General features: G+C 48.4%; 1 protein-coding gene across 2 annotated transcripts in view; it reads left to right on the top strand.

Annotated features, from left to right (window-relative positions):
• The window catches only part of MECR (mitochondrial trans-2-enoyl-CoA reductase), a 37309-nt gene continuing 21832 nt past the window's right edge, over window positions 1756–17232 (top strand). The window contains exons 1-3 of one of the 2 annotated variants that reach the window (XM_021093341.1): window positions 1756–2202; window positions 15065–15162; window positions 15627–15758. In XM_021093341.1, the coding sequence (XP_020949000.1) occupies window positions 15117–15162; window positions 15627–15758 (178 nt within the window). In that variant the 5' untranslated portion in view covers window positions 1756–2202; window positions 15065–15116. 2 annotated transcript variants of the gene reach the window in all.

The raw sequence follows: 17232 nt of genomic DNA, 5'->3' as shown, positions 1-17232 counted from the left end.
AGAGAAGACAATGGCAGCTCATTCACCTAGGGAGTCTTCCAACAGAAGTAGAACTGTGTGTCACCATGAAAACAGAAGACAGGCAAGACTGAGTGTGTGTGTGTGTGTGTGTGTGTGTGTGTGTGTGTGTGTGTGTGTGTGTGTGTGTGATGTAGGACCAAGTCTTTGCCCCATCATGGGACACCAACTTTAATAATAAAAACAAGTACAAACAATTTTTGAGCATGTACTATGAGCCAGTCTGGATGTTTTTGCATGTGACATTTCTCATTTACTCTTTACAATAACCTCAATATCATTTATTACATGCTTTCATGTGCCAATAATTGGGCAGAGTCAAGACTCAAAGCCAGAGTCAAGACTCAAAGCTAGGTTTGCCAGAGTCAAATAGCAGAGTCAAGACTCAAAGCCAGGTTTGCCAGAATCCAGCACCTGCACCCTTCATCCCAACACTTTATTTTCTTCTTCAGAGAAAAGACTCTAAGTTGGCACATTTGGGGTCAATAAAATCCAGTGTAAGGAATTCTTATCCTTTGAAGCCTTGGTTCAGTGTTTCTCAACTTTTTTCCCCAGGTCCCTTGCATCAGAACATTCTTTTTTCTTTCCTTTTTGTCTTTTCTAGGGCTGCACCCACTGCATATGGAGGTTCCCAGGCTAGGGGTCGAATCTAAGCTGTAGCTGCCAGCCTACACCACAGCTCATGGCAACACCGGATCCTTAACCCACTGAGCAAAGCCAGGGATCGAACCCACAACCTCATGTTTCCTAGTCAGATTCGTTGACCACTGAGCCATGACGGGAACTTTAGAACATTCCTGAGCTATAAGAAACATGGTTTTCTGGACCCCTCCCCAATATCCTAATTCTGTAGGTCTGAGATGGGACCTCAAGTGGTTTTTATGCATACTAAAGATTTCGAGTCACAGGACTGGCTCCAATAGCACCTCTTCCAAGAGCCCCACCCTGACCCCAAACATCTAAGACTCCAGCGGTGCCCTCTGTTACACCCTAACATTCAAATGGGGTTTTAGTTATGCTCACATCTTCTTTCCACTATGATCTAGCATCTTTCCTGGGCTACAACTTTTTACAAAGCACTTCCATTGTCCCATTCAGTCCCTTTCTGCACCTTGCGCATTTTGAGATGGGCCCCTCCTTGTGATCCCTCCCTTATAATCTGAACACACTTTGCATTTTACGATGCGCTATCCGGTTTTTCTATTGTTATATCCTATCCTTACAACAATCCTGAAGGAGGTATATTAGCCCCATCACGCCAATGAGAAAGCTGACTCAGTTTGTAAGTCACTTGCCCCGGGCGGCTGAGGTAAAGAGTGGCAGGTCTAGGATTTGAACCTAATTCTTCTATCTCTGAACTCAGTCCTAGCCACATCAGCTTCATCTGCTCTACTTTGTGCAGGGAAATTAAGTTTGCCACGCTACACTTAAGACTCGGCGGAGACTAAATGAGATAATGTCGGAGGAGAAAAGGAGGCCAGAGGAGGGAAATTGTCTTTCTCAAAATCAAAGATCAAAATGCAGACCGTAAACACGGTTTTAGGCCAGTCTCAGACTTTTCTTGTTAGTTCAACTCTGGCTGGCTCAGACTCTGCGACTTCCTTACATCCCTCCGCCCACCGTGTGGCGGACCCCAGACAGTCTCCCCAAGCGCCACCGCCCGGGCCTCGGAGGAAGGGGCGGGGCGGAAAAGAAGAAAGGGGCGTGGTCAGGCGGCGGGAGCCGGGACGCTGACGCGCAGTCGCTGGAAGATGACGTATCTCTGAGCGTCCGACTCAGAGTTGACTGGAGAAAGCATGTGGGGCTGCGGCGCGTTCTGGGGGGCGCGAGCCCCGTCCCAGCTGCAGCGGTGGCTGCTCCCCGCTTCCCGCCGCCGCCGCCGGCCTGCTGCCGCCTCCTTCTCTGCATCTGCCGAGCCCTCCCGGGTTCAGGCGCTGGTCTATGGGCACCACGGGGACCCAGCCAAGGTCGTCGAGTAAGACACGGCGCCGAGACGGGGCAGGGGGCTGGGGTTCCTGGAGGGCTTTAAGACCGGACGTGGAGAGGGGTCTGGAAAGGGAAAGACGGAGCCCGAGGAGGAAGGCAGAGAATAATCGGACCGAAACTATTGCCCAGGTCACGTGTGGTAGCTCAGAAAGTCCGTGCTTCGAAGAAGTTGAAAACCTGAGAGGCACAGTCATAACGGTAACAGTGGCTGACGTTTATTAGTTCCGTTCTATGTGTTAGGCAGTCCCTGTGTAAATGGATGCTCTCAGTCTTTTGGGGTAGGTACTTGATTTAGTCCCACTTTGCAGATGAGAAAACAGAGACTTAGAGAGGTAAACTCTCTAGTCCAAGGTCACACAAAGCAGTTAAGTGGTTGAGTGGGGATTTTTAAACCCAGGTCTGTCTGACTGGTCTACATGAGTTCCTATGGTCTATTAATTTGTGGAAGGATTTTCAGAATACTTTTTCATCCATTCAGATCTTCACATCCCAGAAAGTAGGTCAGAGATGATTGTTTCCATTTTACAGCAGGCAAAGGGCTTGTCCAAAGTGATAGAGCTAATAAAGAGTGCAACTGAGACAGGAATCCATGGCTTCAGAGTCCCCTCTTGTGTAATTTGCCCTCCACTGCACTGTATGTGTGTCTTTAACTAGTTAAAAACAGCTCCTGTTTTGGAGCCATACAGACTGAGTGTCAAATACAGGCTCAGCCTCTAAGTAGCTGTTTGATCTTGGACAAGCCACTCAGCCCCTCTGCGCCCTTGTTACTTTTATGATCGTGTCCTAAAATTCTGTTGAATCTTAGTCCATGGTTTTTGCATGCAGCTGATAAAAACAGTATATGAATTTTTTCATTGATTGTAAATCTGCACATAAATGATTATAGTCATTCAAAAGAGCTAGTGGGGGTCACTGTAGTAGTACTGGGGCAAAAGCAGAAGACCCAGGGTCAAATCTTTGTCCTTCCTATCTTAGCTCTGTGTGTTTGGCAAGTTCCTAGGTTCTCTGAGCCTCGGTTTCATCCCATTTAAAAATAGAAACAATATAGTCATAGCTCATAATGCTAATCAGCTGCAATAAAACGAATGCTCTTCAGCAAAAAGCACCTGCATACTCTCTTGCACTCCCTTGTTTACAACTCTTTGATTCCCAGCAAAATGGTTTGATTGTTTTCCAAAGGACAAGCAAACAAGGAATTATTTTCATGATTAAAATGCAGGCTAGAGTGCTCACTTAAGCGGCACATATACTAAAATTGGAACGATACAGAGAAGATTAGCATGGTCCCTGCGCAAAGATGACATGCAAATCTGTGAAGCGTTCCATATTTTTACTTTAAAAAAAAAAATTCAAGCTAGATGTTTTGACATCTGAAGGGGATAAGCCTCAGACAATTTCCTGGTCATGCACTCAGCCTAGCCCCATCCACCATTAGAGCAATTGAAAAGAATATTGAGAAGAAACTTCAGTCAATACGCCCCAAATTAGGAGTTCCTGTCATGGCTCAGCCCTAACGAACCCAACTAGTATCCATGAGGATGCAGGTTCGATCCCTGGCCTTGATCAGTGGGTTAAGGATCCGGCATTGCTGTGAAGTCTTGTGTAGGTCACAGACTCGGCTCAGTTCCCACGTTACTGTGTCTGTGGTGTAGGCCAGCAACCACAGCTCCGGTTCAACCCCTAGCCTGGGAACTTCCACATGCTGCATGTGTGGCCCTAAAAAGATAAATAAATAAACCCCAAATTGTATGTTGATCATAGGTGATAAATCACCATGTCGGAAAGACATCTCCCTGAGGGCTGTGCTGTAATGAGTTGGTACATCTCTGATGAACAGTCTTTTTCCAGGAATGCATTCCAAATGGAGACAATGTAGTGAGTCTCTCATAGGCTTGTAGTTTATGTGTCTGGTGGAGGACCTGCCACAAAATAGGAGCTTCAAAAATGCTAGTTGAGCCTGAATCTAATTTCCGTAATAAATTGAGTTCTGTGTGATGAGGAAGGCATCTCCAGTGTTCAGGGACCCTTAGAAAAGGCCTGAGTGCAGCTGCCTCCTGATTGATGTCCTCCACTTGGAGAGCCAGGGAAGCTGGACCAGACTGGTCTGGTTGCAAATGCCACTTAGGAAAAAAAAGACAGCTTCTCTTGTCTCCTTGTGTGGGAACCCTGATAATGTCCCAGAAGTTCAAAACATAACTTCCGTGAAGCATTTATTCAACCTTGGCTTCACATCTCAGTCACCTGGGTCACTTGTGGAATCTACATATTCCCAAGTGCTACTCCTGCAGTATTTAGGGGGGTCCAGAATGGCCCTGGCTTGAGAGCCATTGCCTAGTGAATACACACTGTCAGACAGGCAGGAATTCTCTCTGCCCCCGAAGGGCAGCTTTCCCTTCTGACCCAGATTCAGGCGACCTGACTTGTTCGTGGATGGACCGAGGCCAGAGACTGGGATTCTCTCCTTTGTAGTCACATCTTAGGTGGTTTAGGGTAACCACACTGTCACAGAAAGAATCAAGTGTCCTTTAAGCATCCTAGTGACTGGATGAGCAGGTCAGGTTGCACCAGGTGGGGTCATGGTGTCTGAGCAGAGTGTTCCCCAAGCTGCTATGGCCAGAGCTCTGGGAACAGCAGGGAGGGAGTGAGGATCTGGGTCGGGGGATGTTGCCGAACTCCTCAAAATGAGGCCTCCAGGGACCTCCTGTTTTCATGTCAACCTTCTGAATGTCTCTCTTCATGCCTCCTTGGCCCCAAATATTCCAGCTGTACTCTACTGAGCCTTTTCCTCTGGTCTCTTAGAGTTTCTTTTAACCTCCCTAAATGAATCCCCTAAATAAGCACCTGGGCTTTTTTCATGTGAAGGATTGAGCTCCCAACTGCAGTGGTTCGGGTCACTCTGGCGTAGGTTCAATCCCCAGCCTGTCACAGTGGGTTAAAAGAATCCATCGTTGCTGCAGCTGAGGCTCAGATTCAATCCCTGGCCTGGGAGTTTCCATTTACCATAAAATTAAAAAAAAAAAAAAAAAGAACTGCCAATCTAAATGAAGTTAAGACTGAAGAAAATGACAGACATGGGAGAATTACAAACATTCCAGAAACTCCAGAGGTCCCCTTGGCCATTGCCCTCCTGCAGAGTTCTGGATTTTCTATCAGATAATTTCTGGAAACTCAGTGTGTTCTTTCTTTTTGTTCCTGAAAGTCCCCTTTTAGAACTTAGCATTTCCTAGATCTTATGGTAAAAACACCTCTCATGTATTGTGTGCCTACTTTGTGACAGGCATTGGGCCAAGTTCTCCACATGCATTATGAAATTTAAAAATCAGAGTAATCCCGGTTGGTCATTGTTATCACCATTTGGCAGATAAGAGAACTGAGGTTCAAGACACTTTGAAGCCCCAGGTTATAGAATTAGGATGTCCCTTCTTCATTAAAAGTCCATGATATAGACATAGACCTGAAGAAACAATGACAGTCATCTCAAATGTTTTTTGAGCATGAGATAGAGTATAAAATTGAGAATAAGAGAAGTTCCCTGGGGGCCTAGTAGTCAAGGATCCAGCATTTTCACCGCTGTGGCTCAGGTTCAGTCCCTTGCCTGAAACTTCCACATGTCATGGGTGCAGCCAAAAAAAAAGGGACTAGATAGGTCAGAAGAAAAGGTGAAATTATAGGTCATTCAGGTGATCCCAAGTCTCTACTCTTCACAGGAAGGGCACCCCCTCCGCACCCTCCTGCCACCCTGGGGAAGTTGGTAGGAATGCTCTCCTCTGTCTCTCCCCCTTTTCAGGATCCTGAAGCTTTCATAAAACAGCATCCTAGTCATCCTGGCTTTCCCACCTGCCTGCTGCTAGCACAGAATGAAATGAAGCTGTGAAACCTTTGGACAAATACCCGTTCTGTCTTAGCCAGATGGAATTTGGGGAGCAGGTGGTGGGGACCCAGGCTGTGTAGGTAGTGAGTTCTCACTGCAGGGCACTGTTTACTCTCAGGGGATTTCTTACTTTTACACTTGGCATCGGTGTTTGAAACCAAAACTCTGCGCAAGACTTGGTTTTTAAACCAGAATTCCAGGACTTTACAAAATTCGTTATCATTCTGACTTGGCGCTCTGTTGAGAACTGGGATTTTGCTTGCTTGCTTGTCTTGTGAATTTCTTTTCTATGGTCGTGAGTGAAGGAGGAGGTGACAGAACTCATTGTACGCTAACATGTGAGCCAGCGCTTCTTTGAGGGCCTGCTACGTGTTGCGTACTGAGGGTGCAGAGATGAATAATCTGTGGCCTTTGCCCTCCGGGAGATGGTCCGGGCAGTAAGCGCTGTGATAGCTTCGTTTAGAGCCAATGGACACCTGAAGAGAGGCACCCGACCCCCTCAGGTGGTCAGGATGCTTGCTTAGACACGAGGTCTGAGTCCCCCTGAAGATCAGGTGGGCCATGTACAAGGAGAGAACATGTAGAAGAACCTGCATGGGCAGAAGCCCAGAGGGTCTGCCTAACAGATAGAGTGTGCTCAATATGTGATCCTTGAGGGAGGCATCTGTGGAAACAGGCTCAGGAGGGAGCCTGAGATCACAGGTTCTACACCCTGTGACACTCGCACATCACCTTCCCTCTGGACTTCACACTAGGCTGTTTGGGGCCAAGCCCTTGGACCCTTGTTTCCTCATTCTTGCCGCTGAAGGTGAAACTTGGCAGCACACCCCCAATGAACTGCACTGTAGACGGGGTTTCAGTGACCAGAGCGTCTGAGAGGAATGCCACGGCCCCGCAGCTCCAAGTTATTGCTGTCTGGCCCTCCTAGCTGCTCCTGCAGCATTCTGGTGTGGCTCCAGGCCTGTCCCACCCTGAGTGGGATGGGACGGATCTTCATTTTAGAGAAGGAAGAGCAAAGATAACACTGGGCTACTCTGTGGCTCAAGGTGTGTCCTTGGAGACCACCTGCAAGAGCACTGGCTTGGGTTCTAGTCCCAACCCCACCACTCATTAGAGTGAGGGCATCACTACAGTCTCCATCCTTTTCAGTAATTTTTTGGTAAAAGAAAGGGATTAAGAATCCGACTACAGGGAGTTCCCATCGTGGCTCAGTGGTTAATGAATCTGACTAGGAAGCATGAGGTTGCGGGTTCGATCCCTGGCCTTGCTCAGTGGGTGTTGCCGTGAGCTGTGGTGCAGGTTGCAGACGCGGCTCGGATCCCGCATTGCTGTGGCTCTGGTGTAGGCCGGCGGCTACAGCTCCAATTCGACCCCTAGCCTGGGAGCCTCCATATGCCGCAGGAGCGGCCCTAGAAAAGACAAAAAAAAAAAAAAAGAATCTGACTACAGCAGCTCGGGTTGCTCTGCAGGCATGGGTTCTGTCCCCAGCCAGGTGCAATGGGTTAAAGCATCCAGTGTTGCCTGCAGCTGCCACATAAGTCACAGCTGCAGCTCAGATTCAGTCCCTGGCTTAGGAATAGCCATATACCACAGGTGTAGCCATTTAAAAAAAAAGATAGAGGGAGTTCCCATTGTGGCCCAGCGGAAACAAACCAATTAGTATCCATGAGATTGTAGGTTCAATCCCTGGCCTCGCTTAGTGGGTTGGGGATCCAGTGTTGCTGTGAGCTGTGGTATAGGTCGCAGACGCGGCTCAGATCCGTTACTGTGGCTGTGGTGTAGGTTGGCAGCTGCAGCTCCAATTAGACCCCTATCCTGGGAACTTCCATATGCCCCTGGTGCAGCCCTAAAAAGCAAAACATAAAAAGTAAAATAAAAAGAAAGAAAAGGAATTCCGTTGTGGTTCAGCAGGTTAAGAACCTAAGTAGTATCGATGAGGATGCAGGTTCAATCCCTGTCCTCGCCCAGTGGGTTAAAGGATCCAGCATTGTTGCAAGCTGTGGCGTAGGTCACAGATGCGGCTCAAATCTGGTGGTGTTGTGGCTGTGGTGTAGGCCAGCAGCTGCAGCTCCAATTCAGCCCCTAACCTGGGAATCTCCATAAGCTGTGGGTGCAGCCCAAGGAAGGAAGGAGGAAGCTAAGGTGCTGACCAAGGTCAGCAGCAGTAAACATAGACGTGCATGTGGTCCCTCTGCCCCCATCTGTGCCAGTGACAAACCTGCACAGCTGCCTTTTCTATGTACCTCAAAACCTACACACCTCTGTACTTCATCCTCTTCAAACAACACGTTTTCCTGCCAAGACAAGATGAGGCCTCAGCATCCTTCTCAACATAATATTGCAGCCATGGAAATGGTTGTGATGCCTGAGTCCTCTGATCCAACAATTGTCCAACCCTGATGAATCTGAGAAGCTGAAGCAGGCTTTAGATTGCCTGCTCATCACCGTTTGCTCCAGAAGCCTCCAGGGATTGATGGTGTGGCTTGAAATCCAGAGTCCTGTGCACAAGATTTCACCAAAGCCTCACTTTGCCATTGGTTAGTTACATAATAATTAGCCCACCAGGCAGGGGCTGCACGGTCAGCATTGTACCCGCAAAGAGATAAAAGCAGCCTCAGGCAGGGACTCTGCCCCCCCCACCGTGGCCCAGTGTTGCTCTCTGAAGCAAAAGGAGAGTTCGACCTCAGCAAGTTTCCTAACGTTAGCAGGGGTAGAATATTATGGGGTTTGCAAGCTTTCTGGTAATCTTAGTTGAGGGAAAGTAGGAGATTGAGAGAGTAGGGAAAGGGTTTTTTCCAACTCCAGGTAGAAACTTCCAGAAGTTGCCCTCAGTCTCTGATTCCTTTCCATTCAAAGTGATTGTGCTACAGAACAAAAAGTCCTGAATGGTGGGAAGGCAAGATGACTTTGAGACAGAGACACTGTAAGAGGCAGGGGGAGGCAAGTGGGAGTTGCCCGCACACCAAGGAACTTGGAACAGATGAGCTTTGCCCTGGGAAAGGAGCCTTCCCTGAGAGCTCAGGACTCATTAGCGGCCGCCAACATCCCCTGCTGGGGAGCGAGCTGTGAGCTAGAGAACTTCCTTCTTCCACAGCTTCCCAGTTGTGCCCTGCTTTTAATTATTAATCAAATCCCAGAACAGTACCCAGCACGCCAGGCATTTCACTAAATCACAGAAAGCGTCTTGTTTGTGACCATGGGGGTTGCAGACAGACCAGGGAGGGCCCGTAAGACATCGGGTTACCTTCACCCAGTGCCGGGTGACAGAACACACATCCTTGGCTCTCTGTAGTGAGCAGATGAGAAAGTCTCTGTGGCCCATGACAGGTCCTCCTGCACAAAGTGACAAGCGACCAGTTTGAGGTGATTGAGTGGAAGATGCAAGATAAGGACAAATGGTTGCTAATTAAATGCAGAAGGCAGGAACGCTATCTTAGCAGAGCTGGCCGATGGCCACCTTACACAGCCAGTAGAACTGAGCCAGTCCCCAAAGTGCTGGTCTTTTTTCTCCCCTCTCAAAAGGGCTCTTTCTTCTGCCTGCTTTTGTCTCCCTTGTAGTTCATATGGCATCACAGGTGTACAGCCTTGGCCTCAAAGGAACCATTGTGACCTTATCCAGGCTGGGATCTGTCAAGTGAAGACAGAGGCATCCCTCCGCGTTGCGTGGCGCCATTACACCCACAGGGGAAGGAACTGGACAGTCTTGGGAAAGTGCCTTGAGAGCCAGCCAGACTCTGTTTGGGTGCCTCGTTTGCACTCCACAACACAGCCACCAGTTCCTTTGGTGAGTTTAAAAAAACAAACAACAACAACAGCAGCAAAGGAAGAAATTGCTCTCATTACACCCAAGGTCCACCCAGTCTGAACTCCTGGAATTCAGACTCAGCCCCATTTTCCTTCCTGTCTCAGCAGCATGGTATCCTTGACGACGCTGTTAGAACTGTCTGCGTCTGCGGGAGCAGCAGCGTCTGTGGTATTGATGGCATTCCATGGGGCAGGCTGGGGCTGGTCCCCCTGGTGAGATGCAGCTGGACCAACACACCTCCCCCTGGGCGAGCAGCCAGGGTCGGGCCTGTCCCCCGCCCTCACCCACCTGTGTTTGCAGCTTCAACTTTCCATCTCCTGCCGCCCTCTCCTTCCCTCCCACTTCTGTGAATTTCAGCTGGCGCAGAGCAGCAAGGCTCGCAGAAGACAAAGAAGAGAACCAGGAGCGCCTTGCAGCCCAGGGCAGCATTTTTCAAACTGCTGTTAGGGGCAGGCAGTTACTCAGTGTGCTGTGAGGACAGTGTTCCCGGCTGAGTTAACTCTGGAAACTCTAGATTACAGAGAAACCAGAAAGAACCCCCTTGTGTGTTTCTTTACTGAAAGACTTCTCAGAGCCTTTATGACTGATATGCAGTTTGGATCTGATAAAGGGAGTTGAGGAGGCAGCATTTCCCAAAAGCCTCAGACCCTAAGGAATACCTGACACCATCTCCCGGGATGGAAGTTCTACACACACAGCGTAGGGAATCCCGGCTTAGTGTTCAGCAGTCTGAGCTTGGGAGTCAAGCTTAAGAGCAAGCCTTGCCACTTACTAACAGTTTAACCTCGGGCAAGGTACTTCTCTGAGCTTCAGTTCCCATCTGAAAATTAGGGTGACAACACCCTCCAGATAGATATTTTGAGAACCAAACAACATCTTGTATATAAAATGCTAAGCACGATGCCTGGAGCTTAGTAAGCTGTTAACATTGGTTATCATTTAATTGTCCAGCTAGTTCGCCCAGAAGAGGTTCATCTGCTGCCCAACTCCACCTTCACAAGCTGACATAGCTCTGTATGTCCAGCACAGAGCTCTCGCCTCCATCCTGTACAGCAGGCCACCTGCTTCAAGCTTCAGGTCTCTTTCTTCCACAGTAAGCCACTCCCTCCTTATCTCAGCACCTAGCTGCCCAAGCCCGAAGCTTGGGAACCATCAGAGACTCCACCCTGCCCCACGTGAATCAGTCACCAAGTGACTTCACCGCCACTTCTTATTTAAGAGATTCCAGGTTAATCAAATTCTTTCCATTCCCTCAGCTCTATTCCAGCCTGCACCTGTACCCGACCTACCATCAGGTCAGATTCTTTGCCAGTCCCTCTGAAGAGGCACCCCTCAGTCCATCCACCCAGTAAACCCCTTCAAGCTCTAACTAACATATCAGGCCTTCCCAAGTCCCTCCAGCTGCTCAGACCCTCCGTCGGCATTAGCACCACAAACCACTTCCTGTGTTTCCGAGTGTCAGTCCCAAGCCATCAAGCTCCCAGGCAGCAGATACTATGTTTTCCATCCTTAAAGTCCTTGGCACAGTACTTGGCCCTTTGTAGGTCTGTCGATAAATATTTGTTGGATTAGATTTCCTTGACCTTGCCGAAAAGTTGCCATCTTCCTTTGAGTGATCTGTGATTTTCTCAGAGGTATAGCCAGCTGTTTCAAAGAGTTCCTTGGATACTCCTACCACTGATAAGAGCTGCCATTTTTTCAGCATCTGTGTGCGTCAGGTTCTCTAGCCAGAGCTGTGTGTGTCCACTAACTCATTTAATCCTGTGAGTTGACTGCTCATTTTCTCCCATTCCACAGTTGAGTATTGGGAGGTTTAGCTAGCTGGTCAGTGACTGAGGTAGGATTCAAACCCTGAACTGCTGTTTCACTCCAGATCCATGCTCTACCCTTTTTCTGTGAACTGAACTCTACTTGTATTTTCATCTTGACCGTGGTCATCTAGATTTTTTTTTAAACTCTAATCTTATTGCAAATTGGATCTGCACTTACCTGTGAGGAAAAGAGGCATGGGTTTTTGCTTCAGTTGGACTCTCTTAAGGATAATCTCCATCTTTATTTGCACCTGTTCTTCAAGGGTATTTTCCTAAACAGACCAGAACCAGGGAGCACAAGTACCAACCTCAGCAGCTAAGTCCCTGTGGTTTGAACCCCTTGCCTGATTCCCCAAATCACTTGCCTTTATGCCACATTTTCTCACTAGAGGGGAAATGGGATAATTTCTTTAAAAAGCAGCATTTTGGTCCCAAACACGAGGCTAAACACTGAGTTAAGACTAAAAGTTCTCTACCCTCTCTAAACTCACTGTCTATCGGGGAGGCAAGACATTCTGAAACTCAGTGCTAAGTAAAAGGAACACTGAACTGACCTGGATTCAAATTCATGTCTGCACTCCAAAATCCAGAAAGCTCTGAAAACTAACGGTTTTGTTTTGTTTTCATAAGTCATTTGGAGGCAAAACCTAACCTAAAGTGAAGTATTTATAGAGTCACCACTCACCCCACTTGGTGTGAATATTCCTGCATTTTGCTGCAGAAACATGTCTGATTGGAGTGTTGTCCCAACCCCAGGGAGCAGTGCAGACAGATAGCACAGTCCTGAGCTCTGGAGGACGTCTGGCCCCAAGAGTTGGAAAAGGATTGTGAGCTTATGGCTTGTTGTGACCAATTGAGGAAAATGTAGAGAAAGACTTCATAACCTAGAAAGCAATAAACTTGTATGAGATGGTCTTAAATGGTGTAGCCCCCCGACCTGTGTAATGGAGCACGGAGAGCAGAGCAGGTGATTTTCTTCAGGACCAGGAAGAGGGTCAGGGGGCATCTTAGGGGAGGTAAAATTTCAGTCAGGTGCTAAAGGGTGAGTTGAATTTCTCACTTCAGGGAGAGGCTGGAAAAGGAATTCTGGGCTGAGGGGAGAGCGTGTAGAAAATGTCCAGGAAGATATGTCTTTAAGTAGCTGGAGCACATGGACTCTGTCAGCTTACAGAAAAACTCTGATGATCTGTCAAAATGCAAGAGAGAAGCGGTACAGATGATATAAAGGAGCAGCTAGTCCACAATCCATTTGCTCTGAGCCGGATTTTTCTCTGGAATGCAGACTTTTACACACAAGCATTCACAGAGGAACAGCGCTGATGCCTCCCTGCTTATCCTGGTAGGACCCCACCAGGATATGGGGAGACTTTGGAAACCAGAAAGCAATAGTTTCTTCTTCTTTTTTTTTTTTTTTTTTTTTTTTTTTCTAGACCAGACCCCACCCCGTCTCCCCAGGTGGGTCCAGCAGGGATCAAGGCTGCACACTCCTCCGGGCTGGTGCTCCTCTTGGTGCCCTCAGCCTGATCTGGGGTCAGCCCTTCACCAGCTGGCTTCTCTAGCATCAGACTGCCAGGTTCAAATCAGATCAACCACTTACTACTTTCCGTGGCCTTAAACAAGCTAGTTACCTCTTTTGTGCCTTTGTTCCTGGGCTGTAAAATCAGAATAATAGCATGAAAGCTGGCACTGAAAACGTGTTAGCTGAATGCCTGACTGGTATGCATGTGCTGGAACAGTAGTTACTGTTATTACAAGGACTCCTCCTCCTCCAGCTATATACAAATACATACATTCCTTAATACTTAACCTAGAAGGGGAAAAAGGCCCTTTATTCTCTCTGCCTTGGTCATCAACTCCTTCCTAGTTCACCATTTTCTGTAGAGAGTGTTTCTATTTGATTTCTTGCAGCTGGTTCTCAGTCTTGGTAAAGTATGGCCTCCCTTACTTGGTCATAATCCAGTACAGGGATCCCCAGGTTGGGTCCCCAGGGGGCCCCATGGGCAGTCAGTGGGAGTCCCATACTAATTTCAGGTGCTAACACAGAGCGTGGTAATTAAGAGCATCAACTCAGAAAGTGGGTAAGCTCTACTCTGACCAGTTAACCTAGCCTGCATAAGTTTCATAATCTCTCGGAGCCTCCATTTCCTGCTTGATAGAACAGGAATATTCATCCTTCCATCACAGGAGTGTTACACCTTAGATCAGATCATGCATTTAAAGCCCTTGCACAGGACCAGGTGTATAATACACACCTCATAAATACCTGCCACCAGTATTACTACCAGTACAAGGCATTTCTTGGAAATCACACTTTTATTCCAAGTGGAGCCTCGAGTATAATTAAAAGGTCGGATTTCAGCAGGAAGTGGGTGGAATTACATCAGCTTAGTGCAGTGACACTGTTGCCTAAAGCTAAGAACCTCTCGTTGGCAGTTAGATGTGGCTTTAGTAAGTAAAAATAAGAATTATTACCTGACAAGTACATTTGGGCAGAGAAATGCATTGCAAACATGAAGTCAGAGGTGTAGAGACAGAAAAAGAGTCTGATAATTAGAAAGTCACAAGGATCCATTGGTCTAATATACTGATCAGCCCTTTCTAGTTGGTGAAAAGTCTCCTTTTATAAAAAGCAAAAGTAGCACATAGGTATTGTCACTGGGCAGGTTTTACCCATCAACCAACATTCCAGGGGATAAAGATGTTGGTCCCCTAAGGTGCGGGGCGCGCACACCCTGAGCAGAGAGCGTGACCACATAGACTTGAAATGAGCGGAGCTCTTGGAAGTGATCCAGTGCAAAGGGGGACAATAGTGGCATCACTTCCATTTTATAAATAGAGAAACGGAGACCTCGAGCAGCAGGGAAACCTGCCTGTGGTGACACAGCCATCCTGTGGTGGAGCCCCACACCTAAGACCCACAGGTCTCCAGCCAGCATCCTTTCTGACAGACCAGCATCCTCATCCAGAAGGGACATCGCTCCAGGGCAGGGGGCATCACCCAGGGAGTTCTTTCCCAACTCTGGGCCATGTGTCTCTTTCCTTCACCTCCACTGCAACTAACGGAAGTGTCTCCTCTCCCTGTGCATGTTGGGGGGAAGATAATAGGAGAACAATGAGCTAACCCAGGGTTTCCTGGTTGTGCCCGTTCATAAGACCTCTTTAGAGTGCTCCTAATCTGGAGATGCTGACTCAGAAGGTCAGAGCAGGAACCTGGGATCTGTACTCTTAGTAAGCATACCAGGTGGCTCTTAAAGTCAGGCAAGTTTTGGAAAACGTGAGGCTGATCCATGCCTGCAGGAGTTCTAACTTTTCTGTCCTACAGTGGGGCAGTGAGGTTGAGAGGTCACAAGGCCTTGTCCACTTGCAGTTAATGAGAGTCGTCCTGTCTCCTGTGCGCTAATTCCTCATATGGTTATAGTTACCCCCTCTCTTTTCTAACAGAACCCTAATTCTGGGCACACAAAGGCAGCTCAAAAATGTTGCTGCCTGACCTACTTTGGGGAGATGATTGGAGCAAAAGACTCCCTGTGTAGCCTGGGTGACATGAACATCTCTCTTTGGCTTTGTGCTTAGACTGAAGAACCTGGAGCTGGCTGCTGTGGGCGGATCGGATGTCCATGTGAAGATGCTGGCGGCCCCTATCAATCCATCTGACATCAATATGATCCAAGGTAACCTTGGTTTCTGCAGCTTGTGTTAATTGGCTTTTTTGCTTAGCCGCCACCTCGTTTTCATTCCTCCTCAGGTGTGGGTGTGAAATTCCTGTGATTAGCAGCAGCTGTTCTCCAGATGAGCCGTCTGCAGGCTGCGAGCCCCCTCTGGCCTCCTCTCTCTGGAATGTGAGGCTTTTCAAGAGTTAGGAAGATTGCAGCGGGGAACAAACCAACCCTGGTGAAGTGCCTGCAATACGGCTCGGGCTCCTTTCCTACATTATCTTATCTAATCCTCATAATAACCATGAAGCTGAAGAGGATTAGCCCCCTTTAAAGATGAAGAAGCTGGGGCTCAGAGAGGTTGGTTACTTACACAGCTGGTCACAGGCAGAGGCCAGGTGGGGCTGAGGTCTGACTCCAGAGTCCGTGCTCTTTCACTGCCCAGGCTACACTGGATGACCCTCTGTGCTCTTCCCCTTTAGGAAATTACGGCCTCCTTCCCCAGCTGCCGGCTGTTGGAGGGAACGAAGGTGTTGGACAGGTGGTGGCAGTGGGCAGCCATGTGACCGGGGTGAAGCCGGGAGACTGGGTGATTCCAGCAAATGCCGGTTTGGGTGAGTTTCTCCAGGTGTCTGCAGCTTTTTGCTCTTTTCTATCCAGTTTCACCTGCACAGAACACGTTTGTTCACTGGCCAGCGTAAGTACACAGTTTAGGGTTTATCATTTAGTCCGCATACTGGAGATGAGCCAGACACAGAGAGGGGCAGTTCTGTTCCGTTTGCTCAGGAAGTGGGCCCATGTTGATCGGAGCTGTGGCTCTGGACCCTACATCCCTAGATCCCTGCTGTCGGGTGCAGTGGGGAGTCACATAAGACAGCCCCTGCCCTTAAAAGGCTAAAATCTAATTGAAGAAATCTCTAAACCAACAACCTCAATAAAGAGAGTGCTGCGGAGTTCCCGTCGTGGCACAGTGGTTAACGAATCCAACTAGGAACCATGAGGTTGTGGGTTTGATCCCTGGCCTTGCTCAGTGGGTTAAGGATCCGGTGTTGCCGTGAGCTGTGGTGTAGGTTGCAAACGTGGCTTGGATCCCGAGTTGCTGTGGCTCTGCTGTAGGCCGGTGGCAACGGTTCTGATTAGACCCCTAGCCTGGGAACCTCCATATGCCGCAGGAGCGGCCCTAAAAAAGGCCAAAAGACAAAAAGGAAAAAAAAAAAAAAAGAGTGCTGCAAGGAAGGAAGAGGAAGCAGAAGGCACTTCTGCCTGCTCTGCGTGAGAAGAAGACAGTCTCAGGAAGGATCAGGGCTTCATGGAGGAGGAGTCATTGGAAGGGATTTTGGTAGGTGGAGATGAGTCTCAAACCGTGACATTTGGAGGAACTAAAACGAGCAAGGACATAAAGATGAGTTTTAAAAATGGAGGCAAACCCAGCATAGCCTCAGCAGAGTGCGGGCACATGGGAGAGGGCTGCCAGAGCGCCTGGGGCTACCTCGCGAAGGCCCTGTGGAAGCCATGCTGAGAGTTGGGATTTTCTTTGGTATGTGGTAAGGAGTCATTGGCGAGATTTGTTTTTTAGCCCTTGATGGGTTTTGAGGCACAGACATTATACAGATGGATCCTGACAGCAGCCACCCCATTGGACATATGAGGAACTGACACCTAAGAAGCAGCCCTTGTCTAAACTTAAATAGCAAACTGAAAAGAGAGCCCCCTTGGAGTTCCCGTTGTGGCTTAGTGGAAATGAATCTGACTAGTATCCGTGAGGATGCAGGTTTGATTCCTGGCCTCGCTCAGTGGGTTAAGGATCTGGTGTTGCCATGAGCTGTGGTGTAGGTCGCAGGCGTGTCTCAGATCTGGCGTTGCTGTGGCGTAGGCCAGCAGCTACAGCTCTGATTCAACCCCTAGCCTGGGAACTTCCATTTGCTGCAGGTGCGGCCCTGAAAAGACCAAAAAAAAAAAAAAGGAGGAAGCCCCCTTGGATGCTTATGTCCTGTTTTTCCCTCTACACTCCAATGTGAGGACCCTCTGGGTTATAACTTAGGGGATTCAACGCAAACTTATTTTACCAAAAAAGAAGTCAAATGGTTG

This window comes from Sus scrofa, chromosome 6 (genome assembly GCF_000003025.6).
Source record: "Sus scrofa isolate TJ Tabasco breed Duroc chromosome 6, Sscrofa11.1, whole genome shotgun sequence".
Classification (NCBI taxonomy): Eukaryota; Metazoa; Chordata; class Mammalia; order Artiodactyla; family Suidae; genus Sus; species Sus scrofa.
The sequence above is the reverse complement of the archived record's forward strand: the minus strand, read 5'-3'. Positions and strand labels throughout refer to the sequence as shown.